The sequence below is a fragment of the Salvelinus sp. IW2-2015 genome, unplaced genomic scaffold, assembly GCF_002910315.2.
Source record: "Salvelinus sp. IW2-2015 unplaced genomic scaffold, ASM291031v2 Un_scaffold4350, whole genome shotgun sequence".
Taxonomy (NCBI): domain Eukaryota; kingdom Metazoa; phylum Chordata; class Actinopteri; order Salmoniformes; family Salmonidae; genus Salvelinus; species Salvelinus sp. IW2-2015.
Window position 1 is genome coordinate 15,599 of NW_019945621.1, and position 14,559 is coordinate 30,157.

General features: G+C 44.5%; 1 protein-coding gene across 1 annotated transcript in view; it reads left to right on the forward strand.

Moving 5' to 3' along the window:
* The first annotated feature begins 522 nt into the window (after nt 1–522).
* Nucleotides 523–14,559, forward strand: part of LOC112077168 (membrane-associated progesterone receptor component 2-like) — a 19,975-nt gene continuing 5,938 nt past the window's right edge. Inside the window, 1 exon segment of the mRNA XM_024143743.2 lies at nt 523–898. Coding sequence (XP_023999511.1) covers nt 556–898 — 343 coding nt within the window. The 5' untranslated portion in view covers nt 523–555.

Sequence of the window (14,559 nt, forward strand, 5' to 3'; positions counted from 1 at the left end):
AACATCCAARCTGAGATATTTGCCGGCACCCAGAGATGYGTGTCGCCACCTGGGTGTCAGACGCRGGAAGGAGAAAATGGTTGGCATGATAGGAGAGACCATGTATCCAAAAGTACCAGATTTGAAACGATCCCATGTTTTAGTGGATGTGTAGTAGTRAAGTAATGGGTTTGTGCTACATAGATTGACCCATATTACTAGGCTAATTGACCAGGAATTATTGTTCGCGAGAGAGAAAGATTCTCAGCATATGCACATTATTAAAGGCCATGGGCACAAACTGGGCTATTGTTGTTATATTATTTCACAATAACTTAATCCTTACTCTAAATGGCTATGCCGTTAAGAAACTGCGCGTTGCTTTCTCCGTGCAACTAATCTCTAGCCTAGAAACACACAACTTTTCGCTATCATTTCAACAAATAGCCCATTGTTGTCTTGCTGGTGTCATTGTGCTGCTCCGCCGTGAGCTCCCAAAATGATTGACGCAGGCCAATCATATGTGATGAGAAGCCCCAGGTGGGCGGGTCTTTGTGGGTAGGCTCTATCAACAGTATGGCGGACGATGGCGACAATTCGAGTGGAGCAGTTGACACTAGTGGCGGGCAGAGAACTTCAGAGGAGTCTGACGGGTTCAGTATTAGCGGGATGCTGTTAAATTTAAGTATTTTAGTTTTAGTGGTTACGATCTGCTATGTTATTTATCGGCGATGGGGTAAACGGATTGGTGCTGACGCGGCCCAGGCARGCGAGGCCTCATCTCTTCCAAAGATGAGAAGACGTGATTTCACTTTGGAGCAACTTGGGGAATACGATGGACTTCAAAACCCCCGGATCATGATGGCAGTTAATATGAAAGTATTCGATGTTACCACCGGCAAAAAGTTTTATGGTCGAGGTAGGAATCCGTGAATGGAAAAGAGCACACTAGTTAGCTAGGCACTGTAGCTAGCTACTGTGTCTTGTACCAGTCTAGACGACTAATACAAAAGATGATGGCATCGGTTATTTGGGCGCAATAGTTAGCCTCGGCTAACTATCTAACTCAGTTACAGCAAGTTATTTTAGTGATTTGATTTAGCACGTTAGTTAATCTGGCACTTTGCATTTACATGGCTTGTTAGCCAGCTAGYTAGTTTGTCTGTGTCTTCTAGTTTGTAGCAGTACGTTAACGTTAGACACGCTTGTTTACAAGGTGGTTAGCTATCYACGCTACCTGTTATGTAGCTACATCTAAACTAAATTGTTAGCTAGACAGACTGATCAGCGTTAACTGAAGCGGGGACCATGAAAAATWACGTTAGCTAGCTAACTAGTTATCCCCAAAGGCGTGCGGAAAAACCAAGCCCCTGTGTTAGCTAACGTTAGCGCTAAACCATGGCAAACCACTTTGCCAGTTGGCTAAATTATCTTACTGCTATATATCATATCAAGTTACACAGCTAGTTAACTAACAACTAACGTTATCGTTTGTCCTATACGAGCTAGGCCTAGCTGATCAGCTGTAGGAAGATTGCTAGCTAACATTAGCTAGGCAGGTATGCTGTTGGCCAATGAAGGACCCTTTAATAACTTGGCTGGCGGACCCACCCATCAACCTCACTTATGTAATCATGATCATAAATCCACTTGCATCATTCATCTAGCTAGCTAGTCTCGTAGGAGTGGAAAGTTAACCAAAAATGTATCTAACAACATTGTCTGGTTATTTTGCGTTGGCTATCTAGCCTTGCCATGTGCGAGACAACCAAGATAGTTCTCACTAGATTGGAAGAACAATGTCAGCTGGCATGCAGTGTCTCTTCTAAACAGAAGCCTGYTTTTAATTGATTTCTGATTGTTTAAACTTTAAGGCATATCACTTCATGGGATCCCGTGTGRCTCCGTTGGTAGATCATGGCGCTTGTAATGCCAGGGTTGTGGGTTCGTATTCGCACGGGACCAGTACTGGGGAAAAATGTATCTACCCACTACTGTATATCTGCTAAATGACTCAAATGTAGAAATACAACTTTTGAAGTAATGTTTCTCTTCTATTTAACAACAACCCAAATATGGAACTTTCATTCCAGTAGCTCTGGGTCCTCACACGGTGATCAGAAATTCAAATAAAAAATATAATTGTATTCGTTTTATGCGCCGAATACAACAGCTGTATACCTTACAGTGAAATGCTTACTTACAAGCCCTTAACCAACAATGCAGTTTTAAGAAAAATAAGTTAAGTTAAAAATAGATAAGTAAAAAAATAACATAATTAAAGAGCAGCAGAAAAATAACTGTAGTGAGGCTATATACAGGGGGTAACGCTACAGAGTCAATATGCGGGGGCACTGGTTAGTTGAGGTTATATGTACATGTAGGTAGAGTGAAAGTGACTATGCATAGATAATAAACAGAGTAGCATCAGAGTAAAATAGGGAGTTGGGTGTACAGTGCAAATAGTCTGGGTAGCCATCTGATTAGCTGTTCAGGAGTCTTATTGCTTGGGGTTAGAAGCTGTTAAGAAGCCTCGTGGACCTAGACTTGGCGCTGTGGTACCGCTTGCTGTGCGGTAGCAGAGAGAACAGTCTATGACTAGGGTRGCTGGAGTCTTTGACAATTTTTAGAGCCTTCCTCTGACACTGCCTGGTATTGAGGTCCTGGATGGCAGCAAGCTTAGCCCCAGKGATGTACTGGGCCGCTCGCACTACCCTCTGTAGTGCCTGGTGGTCAGAGGCCGAGCAGTTATGATTCTTTCTGAGSATATGACAAGTGTTTGGTGCTCTATCTGTACTGTGCTAGTCTTGCTAACACCAGCTTCTCTACGTCCATGTCGGCATGAAGCAACGATAATGTGCCCTCAGACTTCAAGACCATATGGTGGTTGGATATCTGCGTTTTGAATTGAATGAATCATGTTCTATTGTTTGCAGCTAACATCACGAATAGGGCGCATAAATCACCACTCACATTTTCTACACTAAAACGGGGGACATATTAGACAACTGCAACCTGTTAAACATTACGATCGTGTGGCTAGCAAGTAGCAACTAACGTTAGCTAGCATTGATCAGCCTATAGAAAGCCAGCTAATAAACTTTAGCTTGTTTGCTATCAACTTGAAATTGGCTAGCTAGCCAAATGTATGTTTTAGTTATAAATGAACTAGTTAGCTAACTATAGGCTGAACATTTCCTTACTCCACTGACGGTAATCATGTTCCTTCTTGGATGTACTCTGTATACATAGTAAGTCAATGATGTGAGTCCCCCATGCATTCTAGCTAGCTACTACTGTACCTCCCATGTTCACTTCTGGCATGTTTCCTCCCTGCCCCCCAATTTTGCAATGCATGAACATGAAGTACCCTAAACCTGAATAGATCTGTCTGACCCAAAAAATACCTATTGATTTTGTTAGTTAGCCTCACTCCTATCATATTGAAAACKGCAAACATCTTAGAATTGCACAAATCAAAAATGTATCTCCGGTATGAAGAGGGGGGGGCCACTAAGATCTTTTACTCCCAGTGGGGGTTTATGGATGTGGTTACGCAGACCCGKCCCTCCATGATGTGCTRTAGAGTGTAGCTGTCTTTCATCCCTCTAGCCTGGTGCAGTGGGACAATTCTTGTTCAGCCTCATAGTAGCATGATTCTGGATAGTTCAACTCCTGTAAATAGTGAAAATTCATTTTTAGATGTCTATGGGACAGTTTTCCAACCATAACATTGTAAAACACTCACAGTGGGCTATGAGTTTTTCCAAATTGAGACCCAAGCAGGGTTTCCTTTAGGAAAATGTCCTGCCGGACAATGTGACCGGCCATTTGAGAAATATACCAGACCCCTATGCATTGGTTGTGTAACCCATTAGGGTGTCCACCCATGGTGCTCAGAATGACAGAAATCACATCACAGAGTATGAAAWCAGAAATCACAGAGTATGAAATCAGAAATCACAGAGTATGAAATCAGAAATCAGAGTATAGTAATTTATCTTAACAGAACATGCAACTCCTGTAATGAAGCGATTCGTAATGAATGCGATTTGAGGCAAAACTCCATTCTCAACAGCGCACCTGATGACAGTGGTTCTATATGTGACAGAGATGAAAATCTCTGTTAGAAATGTAGATTCTCCCTCTTTCTAAAGATGCAACAACTAGGATGGGTTGCTAATATGACTAGGATTGTGCTTCTGGACAACGGAAGAAAGTTGATATGAAAACCAATAGAACAGGAGAGAGATGGCATATGAGCAAGTCTTTCATAGCTGGTACGTCCAATATGCTAGGTAAATTGAAATACATTTGCGAAAATTATATAATTGCTCCTGTCTATACTGAAATGAATAAAATCATTCAAAATACATGAATTAGCCACAGAGGAATCGAGGCTCATTAGCATACCAAAAAATTCAAATAGCTGTGTATTGTTTCAATCACAAGCTTGTAGGCCTATGCCTATTTGGGAATCCCACAATTCGGCCAGCGTGCGTGGCAATACGTCTAGCTGATTGAGTTGCTGCTGTCAGTGAAAAGCATCTAAAATATGAAGATAATGTGTCTAGAGTATCATTTAAAATGTTGAGACAAGAAGAAGGGGAGGGGCTGTGGTGGAAGATATGCGTGTGTGTCTCCAGAATGAGGGAGGGGTGTAGGTTGAGATATGAAAAACACACATCGTCCTTGTCTCCAGCAATGAGAGCGAAGGCGGTGTGGTGGACGAATATGGTGTGATGATCTCACAAGAATGAGGACGGGCACGAAGTCGTTGGTAGGAGAGATATGGTGTGTGTCTCCAGGAATGAACACGGAGGAGGTACACAACACACACCCCGCACAAAAGAACACACACCTCCACAAGACAACATCGTGGAGACGACTCATGGTGCTGTGATGTTACAACAGATGAGAGAAGAACAACGGTGTGGTAAGCTCTCTACTGAGTCTGATGACAAACCTATCTACCAGCCAAACCTGAGAGGCGGCCGTGGGCAAGATATTAAGGTGATACATGTCATCCCCAGACTCTCTAGGGACGGAACAGGGTGATGCAGCTGACAACGAATACTGGCTCCGCCTTGTAGTCTACAAATTGAGGAAAGGACACAGGCTGTCCGGTCGCGACGATATGGTGCGTTATCTCCTAGAATAGAGGAGTAGTGGTGGAAGATATGGTGTAGTGTACTACAGACAAACATGAGGCAGGCTGCGACGATGTGAGTGGAAGATACATCGGTACGGATGGCTATCCAGCATACTCGCTGGAGAGAGTGAAGAAATAACACACCACGCCTCCTCGCTAGCTAACACCACACACTGCCCGTCATCGTGTACAAAGCGCAGTCTTACTACCCAGACGCGGCAAGTGCTGTGTGGAGATATGGTAGTCGCACAACACTGTCTCCCGCCATGAGCGAGGAGCGGTGTGAATATGCCGAACACTACTAGTCTCCAGAATGGCAGCAGGGGGTGTGGAGCATATCTGGTGTATGCATGTCTACCAGACCAAACTGAGCGCGAGCGCCGGACAACAACCAGCCAAGCCTCCGTGGTCGAGCTATGGTGTGCTGTATCCGAGAATGAGGCAAGGGTCAGTGGCTGATCAAACAACGACTTATGAGTGTGTGTCTCCAGAATGAGCGAGCACACCAACCACCACACGGAGGGGCTGCCGTGGTGGAGATATGGTGTTTACTCCAGAAATAGAGGCAAAGGAAACGCGTTGTGGTACAGAATAGCGATGATAGCTACTCATCAGATCGAGCTGCAGGGGCTGTGTTAGCTGAATATTTAATGAGTGCACACCCGCACTATCATCTATCTCCAGCAATGGGCAACGCGCGTGCTGCGTAGTACTATGGTGTGTCCTCTCCAACGAGCACATGCACGCAGAGCATTGGTTGACGCAATAATCGGTAGTGTAGCTCTCCCAGATCATCCGGGAAGGCACTGAAAACCACACACTCTCCTATCTATACCAACACCACAGCTTCCTGTAGGTGGAGATATGCTTGTAACTCAGAATGGCCAAGGGTGCCCCTGTTGTGAGATATGTTGTCTCCAGAATCGCAGCGAGGCGGTGTGGTGGAGATATGGTTGGTCTCCAGAATGAAGGAGGGTGTGGTGGAGATTAGTGTGTGTATCTCCAGAATGAGGAGGGTGTGTGGTGGAGAATAATGGTGTGTGTCCTCCAGAATGAGGAGGGGTGTGGTGGAGATGGTGTGTGTCTCCAGAATGAGGAGGGGTGTGGTTGAGATATGGTGTTGTTCTCCAGAATGAGGAGGGGTTGGTGTGAGATATGGTGTGTGTGCTCCAGAATGAGGAGGGGTGTGGTGGAGATATGGGTGTGTCTCCAGAATGAGGAGGAGGTGTGGTGGAGATATGGTGTGTGTTCCAGAATAGGAGGGGTGTGGTGAGATATGGTGTGTTCCAGAATGAGGAGGGTGGTGGTGGAGATATGGGTGTGTGTCTCCAGAATGAGGAGGGTTGTGGTGAAGAGATATGTGTGTGTCTCCAGAATGAGGAGGGGTGTGGTGAGATGATGGTGTGTGTCTCCAGAATGAGGAGGGGTGTGGTGGAGATATGGGTGTGTGTATCCAGAATGAGGGGGGGTGTGTGGAGATATGGTGTGTTGTCTCCAGAATGAGGAGGGGTGTGGTGGAGATATGGTGTGTGTCTCCAGAATGAGGAGGGTGTGGTGGAGATATGGTGCTGTGGTAATGCCAGAATGAGGAGGGGTGTGGTGGAGATATGGTGTGTGTCTCCAGAATGATGGCTCTAGTGTATTTATGCGCTCATTTCTTTAACCTCCAGTGTATCAATGTGTCTATATGGCAGAGGCTGATCTCGCATTAGTTTAATTTTATCTTTTTAGATTTTATATTTAATTCTGATTTTTATGATTAACAATGTGACAGTGATTTTGCGAAACGAAACTTCCACGAAAATGCTGATTTGAAAATCGTAACTACAGATCGATAGAAATGGTAGGATAAAAAGCTTCCCCAACCTTGGAAGTGTTTCTAATAATATTGACTCCATGTTTCCATGGTGGGATTTGCCTATAGGCTACTTTGAAGCAAGACAAGACATGCCTCGTAATATCGAGTAAAACATGCAGGTTTCAAACAAGTCGGCCTATGTTTTCAAAATGCATACTTCCTCCAGCTCACATTGTGAAGTGGTGTGGATGGGCTGATAGCCTATTGCATTCACGTGAATGTGAGGCACGCTTCAATTAGGCTACCAGTTGAGAAATAAAAATAGCAGGAGTAGCACCAAAACTGTTTTTAACACACGATTACATTTAGCATTGTTATGCAATGAATGGGCTTATACATGGACATTTMCTCCAGCAGCAACCAGCTGAGGAGCTGCAAGAGAAATCCTGCTCAAAATAGGCTGTGTGATGTGTTATTAAGATMGTCATTATGTAGACTAATCAAAATACACACACGCCAAGTAAATTCCACTATATTATGCAAATTAACCTTTAGACCGATAAGCATGACGGTCACATGTCATGCACTAGAATTTCCATCAATTAATCCTTGAGTCTATTGACACACCCATGCGTCAATCTAAGTAACATTTAAAAAAATCCCCATCAAAATCCATCAGTTTAAGCTAGAGATATCTTCATGGGCTGCGTGTCAATCCACCCCATCCGCCGATGTCGGTCTTCCACATCTGTGGTGAAAGGTGGCAGAGCTAGAGTGGTGTTTGTCAGACCAAGAGACATCACATCTGTGGTGAAAGGTGGCAGAGCTAGAGTGGTGTTTGTCAGACCAAGAGACATCACATCTGTGGTGAAAGGTGGCAGAGCTAGAGTGGCGTTTGTCAGACCATGAGACATCACATCTGTGGTGAAAGGTGGCAGAGCTAGAGACATCCTGGAAATCGGTCTTCTCACACAAACGTCTGTTGCATCCGAGTAGTTTGACCTACAAACTATTGTGACCACTCTATGGAAAGGGGAGACTCTGACGAACACGATGGTGTTCTTTGTTTTGCTTTACAAGTGTCACGGGACCTGTATGAAGGTAACCCATACAAACTAATGGAAGTAGTTTTGTGCCAGCAAAAATAAGGGGTTAATTGTGTCCAGAAAACTCAGGAAATATGTGTTTTCTTATCTCCTATATATAGGACTGACACTTAAACTTATTTTTTGACTGTCTTTTTTGCCATTTCTGAATGTGTTGTTCAATGCGTTTATGGGCTATTGTAGTAAAGGCCAAATTCAATATGTTATATGTCGTCACTATGTTAGGTTAATTTCAGTCAATAATTTGGAATGAAAAGGTCTAGGTAGCCTAGCCAGCCAAGTCATTTGTGGCACACCTGTTATGTCAGTGGCGGCTGGCTTGGGTCTCGGAGCTTTTCCGTTGTCATCCACAACGTCCTCTTGCAGGTACTACCTTCATCTTCTCTGTGTCCTACAGCAGGACAAGTGGAGAGAAGAGCGAGAGAGGGGTGTTTCAATGTTCAGGCCGTGCTGGGGGTCATGATGCCTGTGCTGAAGGGCAAGTGGGCAGACATCGCCACAGACACCTACAGGAGCTTCTGATGTTAAGTCAAACCACCTCTGGCACTACTTCTTGCAGTACTTGAGGAACACCTTCTATAGACATTCCCTTCCTGAACCAGACTATATATTCTTATCACTCTCTCTGGCCGTGTCCGAATACCCACACTTGCGTCCTAAATAGTAGGCCGTTCGAGTATGCAAAATAATTTTGTTTAAATGTGACATTTTAAAAATCAAGTATACTTTAAATGCCTGATGTCAAAGCCTAAATGTGTATGACAACAGATGATAATCAGATATGGGGAGGAGCCAACCAAAATCAACCAATAGCGGCAAACAACACAGTTGCGCATGACGCATTCTCACTATGCCAAAATAAATGTTTTATAGTATGCAACATTTCATCTAGTATGGTTTAAATGCCAGGATGTTGTACTCACCTCTGCTCTTCATCTAGTAGGATTAGATGTGCACTTTCCCACAATGCATTGGAAGAGGTGAGCTGCGAGTGATGGGCTCTAGTTCTCTTCAAGTAGCCAACAACAAAACTAGGCTACTTAATTGGGAAGATACCCAAAGCTTCTGTGGTGGTGTTCAAATGTAGGCAAATTTGTTTTTGTTCTCCTTAAAATGATCATGAGTATTGCATCTTTGAAAACCATATTTTGATTTCTGAATGTGTCTGCACCGGGGAACGGGGATGTGGCTGCGTTGTTGATGTCATATTAATCAGGTCTTTTGATTTGAACAGATTTTTAGCTATGCTACCTTTTTGAATTATTACAGTTAAACATATGACCTAGAACTGTACTTCAACAATATAGAATGGCACTGTAATGGATACATGTAATGTCTGAATGACCTAGAACTGTACTTCAACAATATAGAATGGCACTGTAATGGATACATGTAATGTCGAATGGAATATTATAGTGATGACACACCAGTGAATGATTGGAAGTTTTGTATTTGTACAAATGTAATGAGTAAGAAGTGTTTGTGTCCATGATAGGCCTTTAAGACATTAAGTAGGCTAAATACAGTGATGGACCGTTAAGTAGCCTAAATACAGTGATGGACCGTTAAGTAGACTAAATAAGTGATGGACCGTTAAGTAGCCTAAATACAGTGATGGAGCCGTTAAGATGCCTAAATACAGTGGATGGAGAATTAAGTAGGCTAAATACAGGATGGACCGTTAAGTAGCCTAAATACAGTATGGACTTAAGTACTAAATACAGTGATGGACGTAATAGTCGTATACGTTAAGTAGCTAAATACAGTGATGATACATCAGTTAACGTTAGGCCTAAATACAGTGATGGAGCTTAGTAGGCTAAATACAGGATGACCGTTAAGTAGCCTAAATACAGTGATGGACGAATTAAGTAGACTAAATAGCGTGATGGACCGTTAAGTAGCCTAAATACAGTGATGGACCGTTAAGTAAGCCTAAATACAGTGAGGAAGAATTAAGTAGCCTAAATACAGGGATGGACCGTTAAGTAGCCTAAATACAGTGGATGGACCGTTAAGTGCCTAAATACAGTGATGGAGATTAAGTAGCTAAATAGCAGTGATGGACCGTTAAGTAGACTAAATACAGTGATGGACCGTTAAGTAGACTAAAATACAGTGATGGACGTTAAGTAGACTAAATCAGTGATGGACCGTTAAGTAGAGCCTAAATAAAGTGATGGTACCGTTAAGTAGGCTAAATACAGTGATGGACCGTTAAGTAGCCAAATACAGTGATGGACCGTTAAGTAGACTAAATACAGTGATGGACCGTTAAGTAGACTAAATACAGTGATGGAACCGTTAAGTAGCTAAATACAGTGATGGACCGTTAAGTAGCTAAATACAGTGATGGACCGTTAGTAGCCTAAATACAGTGATGGAGTTAGTAGGCTAAATACAGTGATGGACCGTTAAGTAGCTAAATACAGTGATGGACCGTTAAGTACGGCGCTAAATACTAGAGGTCGACCAGATTAATTAGGGCCGATTTCAAGTATTCATAACAATCGGAAATCTGTATTTTTTTATCTTTCACCTTTATTTAACTTGGCAAGTCAGTTAAGAACACAATCTTATTTCAAATGACGTCCTAGGAACGGTGGGTTAACTGCCTGTGTTCAGGGGCAGACGACAGATTTTTTACCTTGTCACGTCGGGGGATTCAACCTTACAGTTAACTAGTCCAACGCTCTAACCACCTGATTACATTGCACTCCACGCGAAGTGCAGTAAGCCAAGGTAGTTTCTAGCTAGCATTAAAATTAGCAATGGCCTTTCTTAAAATCAATACACAGAAGTATATATTTTTAAACCTGCACTATTTAGCTAAAAGAAATCCAGGTTAGCAGGCAAATATTAACCAGGTGAAATTGGTGTCACTTCTCTTGCGTTCATTGCACGCAGAGTCCAGTGTATATGCAACAGTTTGGGCCGCCTAATTTGCCAGAATTCTACGTAATTATGACATAACATTGAAGGTTGTGCAATGTAACAGGAATATTTAGACTTATGGATGCCACCCGTTAGATAAATACGTAACAGTTCCGTATTTCACTGAAAATAATAAATGTTTTGTTTCGAGATGATAGTTTCCGGATTCGACCATATAATGACCTAAGGCTCGTATTTCTTGTGTTATTATGTTATAATTAAGTCTATGATTTGATAGAGCAGTCTGACTGAGCGATGGTAGGCACCAGCATGCTCGTAAGCATTCATTCAAACAGCACTTTCGTGCGTTTTGCCAGCAGCTCTGCTGTTTATGACTTCAAGCCTATCAACTCCTGAGATGAGGCTGGTGTAACCGATGTGAAATGGCTAGCTAGTTAGCGGGGTGGCGCTAATAGCTTTTCAAACGTCACTCGCTCTGAGACTTGAGGTGGTTGTTCCCCATGCTCTGCAAGGCCGCAGCTTTTGTGGAGCGATGGGTAACGCTGCTTCGAGGGTGGCTGTTGTCGATGTGTTCCTGGTTCGAGCCCAGGTAGGAGCGAGGAGAGGGACGGAAGCTATACTGTTACACTGGCAATACTAAAGTGCCTATAAGAACATCCAATAGTCAAAGGTTAATGAAAATACAAATGTAGAGAGAAATAGTCCTAATAATAACTACAACCTAAAACTTCTTACCTGGGAATATTGAAGACTCATGTTAAAAGGACCACCAGCTTTCATATGTTCTCATGTTCTGAGCACAGGAACTTAAACGTTAGCTTTCTTACATGACACATATTGCATTTTTACTTTCTTCTCCAACACTTGTTTTTGCATTATTTAACCAAATTGAACATGTTTCAATATTTATTTGAGGCTAAATGATTTTTATTGATGTATTATATTAAGTCAAAATAAGTGTTCATTCAGTATTGTTGTAATTGTCATTATTACAAAAAAAAAAAAAAAAATCGCCCGATTAATCGGTATCGACTTTTAATGGTCCTCCAATAATCGGTATCGGCATTGAAAAATCATAATCGGTCGACCTCTACTAAATACAGTGATAGAAGTGCTCATAAAGCCCTTGAATGAGAGGTGTCCAAACTTTTGACTGGTACTGTATATAAATTAAATCAAATAGCCTCGTACACAAACCAAAACATTTCAAATGTTCAAATCAAAAGGCTATTGCACAGAAAAACGTGGACCCTAACCACACTTCAGAAGCACTGGACAGCAACAATAATAAACTAAAGCATTGATCATTGGGAACGAGATCAGAATGACTGCTAAACTAGTGAGCGGAGATTTCACGGCCTGGTCGGGTGTATTCTGCGCAGGTGGTGTAGTGATGACGACATATAATAATATGAATCTCTCCCTTTTCTGTTCTTCTTAGGGCTTTTGGTAAATGTCGGTCTCCACTCATGCGCTACCTCCACAAGGTTAGCAGTTTCCGTTTCCGTGTGGAGCGTGCAGTCGCAATTCCGGCGTCGCTGCGCACAGACCATTACAAAACGCTTCACACCGCCGATGGCCGCCGCCATTCTTAGACCTGGCTGGTTCCGAGGCGCGCGACGACCCACGTGGAGTTCCAGGCTCCGCAGCCTTCTGGAACTGCGATCTGCGCCAACAAGCAGAGTTAGCATCTGCAAGCCTATGCCGTCCGCCTAGTCCCTTCGACTTGTTGGCACTGACGGAAACATGATTAGCCACTGACAACACTGCTACTCCTACTCTCTCAGCCTCGTCTGCCCGACGGGTTCTCGGCACACGCCCGAGAGCTTCTGGTCAGCGGCGGTGGCAACTGGATCCTCTCTCTCCCAAGTGGACCATTTCTCTTCTTTCTCCCCTGACCCATCTGTCTATGCGCCTCCGTTTGAGATTCATGCGTGCACAGTTGAGCCAGCCCTTTCAAAGCTTAAACATCCTTATCAGTTATCGCACCTCCAGGTTCGCCTTAGGAGAGTTCATCAATGAGCTTGACCCTAATAAGCCTCTCTTTCCGAGGAGGACTGAGCCTCTCACAGTCAACTGGGTGACTTTAACCTCTCCCACGTCTACCTTTTGGACTCAGTGTGCTCTCTGCCTCCTTCTTTCCCAACTCCTTCTCCTCTTTGACCTCCACCGCTCTCACCTTCCCCGCCTACTCACAAGGGCAGGGCCAGTAACGCTTGACCTCATCTTTTACTCAGGATGCTAGTTCCTTCACTAATCTCACTGCAACTCCCTCCAAGTCTCCGACCACTACCTTGAGTATCCTTTTCCCTCTCGCTCTCATGCTAAAGCCCTTCCCCACACTGCCTATCGGATTGCGTATTGCGCCGGTACCGCCAACCTTCGCGTCTCTGCTCCCGCGCTACTCTCTCCTCTTCCATCCTTCATCTCTTCCTCTGCTCAAACCTTCTCCAAACCTATCTCTCCTCGATTCTGCTCCTGCACCCTGCGCTCTCCTGCCCTTTCTGCAGATCGCTTTGACTCTCTGATGTCCCCCTATCCTCCAGGCCGCTCGGTCCTCCCCTCCGCTTGCTCCGTGGCTCGATGCGACTCATGGCGAGTTCACACAGAACGTGGACTCCGGCAGCCGAAGGCGGAAATGGAGGAAATGAACTCGCTCTCCCTGCGGACAGCTGGCATCCTTTCACTCACTCCTCTTCGACTTTCTCCCTTCTGTCTCTGCTGCTAATAGCCACTTTATACCACTCTAAATTCTCAAGCATCTGCCTCTAACCCTGGAACGCTCTTTGCACACTTCTCCTCCTTCCTGAATCCTCCTTGCCCCCTCCTCCCCCTCCTCCCTCCTGCGGATGACTTCGTCAACCTTTTGAAAAGAAGGTCGAACGACATACCGATCCTCGTTTTGCTTAAGGTCAAACGACACCGCTGTTCTGCTGCACACTGCCCTACCCTGTGCTTTGCACCTCTTTCTCCCGCTCTCTCTCCAGATGAAATCTCGGCGTCTTGTGACGGCCCGGTGTCGCGCGCCAAGCAACCTGCCCGTTGACCCTATGCCCCTCCTCTCTTCTCCAGACCATTTTCCGGAGACGCTTCTCCCTTAACCTCACCTTCGCTCATCAACTCATCCTTGACCGCTGGCTACGTCCCTTCCGTCTTCAAGAGAGCGAGAGTTGCACCCCTTCTGAAAAAAACCTACAACTCATCCCTCCATGTCAGACAACTACAGACGCAGTATCCCTTCTTTCTTTTTCTCTCCAGAAACTCATTTAACGTGCCTCCTTGGCCACTCTCCTGCTATCTTCTTCTCGAGAAATGACCTTCTTGATCCAAATCAGTCAGGTTTCAAGACTAGTCATTCAACCTGAGACTGCTTTCTCTGTGTCACGAGGCGCTCCGCACTGCTAAAGCTAACCTCTCTCCTCTGCTCTCATCCTTCTAGTACCTATCGGCTGCCTTTGATACTGACCAATCAGATCCTCCTCGCCACCCTCTCCGAGCTGGGCATCTGCCGCGCGGCCCACGCTTGGGGATTGCGTCCTACCTTGACAACAGGTCGCTTCCTTACCAGGTGGCCGTGGTCAGAATCTGTCTCCCACAACGTGCTCGTCACCAACTTGGTGGGTCAGCCC